At 41.0% G+C, this 2,397-nt stretch overlaps 1 protein-coding gene across 1 annotated transcript in view; it reads right to left on the bottom strand.

Annotated features, from left to right (window-relative positions):
• The window catches only part of LOC101845227, a gene marked incomplete at its 5' end in the record, with an annotated part of 14,199 nt that extends 12,097 nt beyond the window's left edge, over positions 1-2,102 (bottom strand). The window contains 1 exon segment of the mRNA XM_013079845.2: positions 2,003-2,102. Within this exon segment, the coding sequence (XP_012935299.1) occupies positions 2,003-2,102 (100 nt within the window).
• Positions 2,103-2,397: the final 295 nt, after the last annotated feature.

The raw sequence follows: 2,397 nt of genomic DNA, 5'->3' as shown, positions 1-2,397 counted from the left end.
TGTGTGTGTGTGCGTGCGCGTGCGGGTGTGTGTTTGTTTGTGTATGGGTATGTGTAAATATCTTAAAATGATTTCCATTTTCCTCAACATGCTACAACTACAAATGTCAAACAAATAATCCTCATATCGAAAATAAAAACCAACACAAAAAGCACTAACGTCTTTCCAAGCCTACTAAACACCCCCACCCCACCGCTGTCAATGATGTCCTTGAGGATGGACATAAACGTCAGGGTGATGTCTAGGATTTTTCATACTTCTCTGAATGCTGTGTTGAGTTTGTTTGTAGTCCTTCAGAGTTGAATAAAGGCTCTGGATTGTACGACCTTGAGCAGACTTAAATATTTCATTGCAATGTAATACTTATAATTCTGTTTGTAACTTGATTTTATGCAAAACAGTAGGCCTAATATTTCTGTAAACGATCCTAAAAGAACTGTAAAAAACGACTTTTGGTAGTCCTGGAATTTGGAGGAGTCGAAGATTGATAGTGCGTTGAATTCATTTTGCTTCAAGAAACTCGACAATTTGAGAAAATATTATGTTACAGGCCTGCTTTGCAGCAATTTCGTTGGTGTTGTAATGTCTGCGTCTCTTGGAAGCGTGTTTTCTGTGGTCTGTTTTGTTTTTCGGAACATGTACACTGTTTCTAATTTCCTCGACGGCTACTTTAAACGTGTCTAGAGCTTGTTAGGCTGCTACGGGCGTTGTACTTCTGTGTTAGAGGATCCCATAAACAGCGCCAACGTGCGTGAACACTTTGTTGAAAAAGTGCAAAAAGAAGAGAAATGTTTCGCTCTTTAATACCTTCAGAATACCATCGTGGATGGAATTATCGTCCCACTGTTCAGACTGAATTTTTACAAGACAAAAACTGGATCTCTCCTTTCCAAATGAAGACTGGGCTAATTAGTCGAGACTGTAAATTCCACTTTGTTTCAGGCAGCCATGGAATATTCCGGTGACAAACGCGTCTGAGAACGCCGATGCCTATTTTTTAGAGTGGGCAAAAAATGCCGAAGAGCCTGCAAAGCGTTAGCGAAAAATACCTCTGTTCCCCGACAAATCACCATTTTCATGACCGCGAAGGGTGAGTTCGTGAGTTTCACAGAACAAAATACACACGATAACCTTACACAATACGTGCCTGTTCTTTCTCACTAGTTCGTTATTGTGAGACGTTGCAATGCGATGACCAACGACTAGCTGCGCTTCTATGTCTACTTGTCCGAAAGTATAATACTTAACTTTGGGTTGGTGAGGACCTATTTCTTTCACTCTCTTCTTGTTATTTTGTTTGGTGAACTGATTATATTTGCAATCAACTTCATTCATCCTGTATTGGAATACACACTAGAGTAATAAAACTTTCACCACTACACCATTCCAATTTCTAACACAGTGACCTAATTACGTCATGTTAACCTCGCTCAAGTTCAGGGTTACAGAGGTGGGGCTAGAGATATAAATAGCAAGACAATGGACCAATCACACATCACTTTGAGCGCTCCGGTGGATTGCTCCAAAGCTATCATAATACGGGCATTGAATTGTGTAGGATATCGTGAACTTGTCTGAGATCGCGTTATTTTTAGACTGTCTCTATGGGCTTTGTTCGGTGGGTGCACATTGAGATTGTGCCGCCTTATTAATACTTATGAACTAAGAAACTCGGTCAAAACGTCATCGTTGTTTAGGTCGGCCCATAGAGCATTTTCCAAGATAGATTACACCACTGAACATGCTATTTTTTTACTTGGGTGAATTACAAGAACTTAATATGGTATAAGAGCTGTTGTAGAGATGTAGATCTAAATGTTGTAATGAACGAATAAGCTCTGGCGAGGAACTTGTACGGAAAACTGATTGGATGATGGAAGGTAAAGGTTCTTTTATTGTTTCTTAGTGGGTGTTGTGCGCATTAAAATTTTTGGGCGGCAGTGCACGACCGTGCTCTATGGACGAGCCGCCCCTGGCATTAAGCACAAACACACAGACTTACTTGCACAGACTTGGTTTATCATTGCTGTTGAGAATGGTATTGAAGTCCGGGCCCATGCACTTCATCGTCTCGGTACAGTCTCCTTGGCAACTCACCACGCCTGGGAACACAAACAAATGGACACACTCTCGTTAATTTACATATTTTTAGCATGTGACGTAGGAACAAATACCCCACTCCAGTACTACTTGACATGGTAAGACTGGGGTGCCAAAATATAAATAAATAAATGTTTAAAAATAATAGGTGCCAGTCCAACAGGTGGTTTCCGCGGATTGATTGACATGGTAGCCTAAAATTAAGCTACAACTCACCACTCAATCCACTTCACGGTGTGTGTATGTGTGAGTGTGTGTGTGTGTGTGTGTGTGTGTGTGTGTGTGTGTGTGTGTGTG

This window comes from Aplysia californica, unplaced genomic scaffold (assembly GCF_000002075.1).
Source record: "Aplysia californica isolate F4 #8 unplaced genomic scaffold, AplCal3.0 scaffold00066, whole genome shotgun sequence".
Classification (NCBI taxonomy): Eukaryota; Metazoa; Mollusca; class Gastropoda; order Aplysiida; family Aplysiidae; genus Aplysia; species Aplysia californica.
The sequence above is the reverse complement of the archived record's forward strand: the minus strand, read 5'-3'. Positions and strand labels throughout refer to the sequence as shown.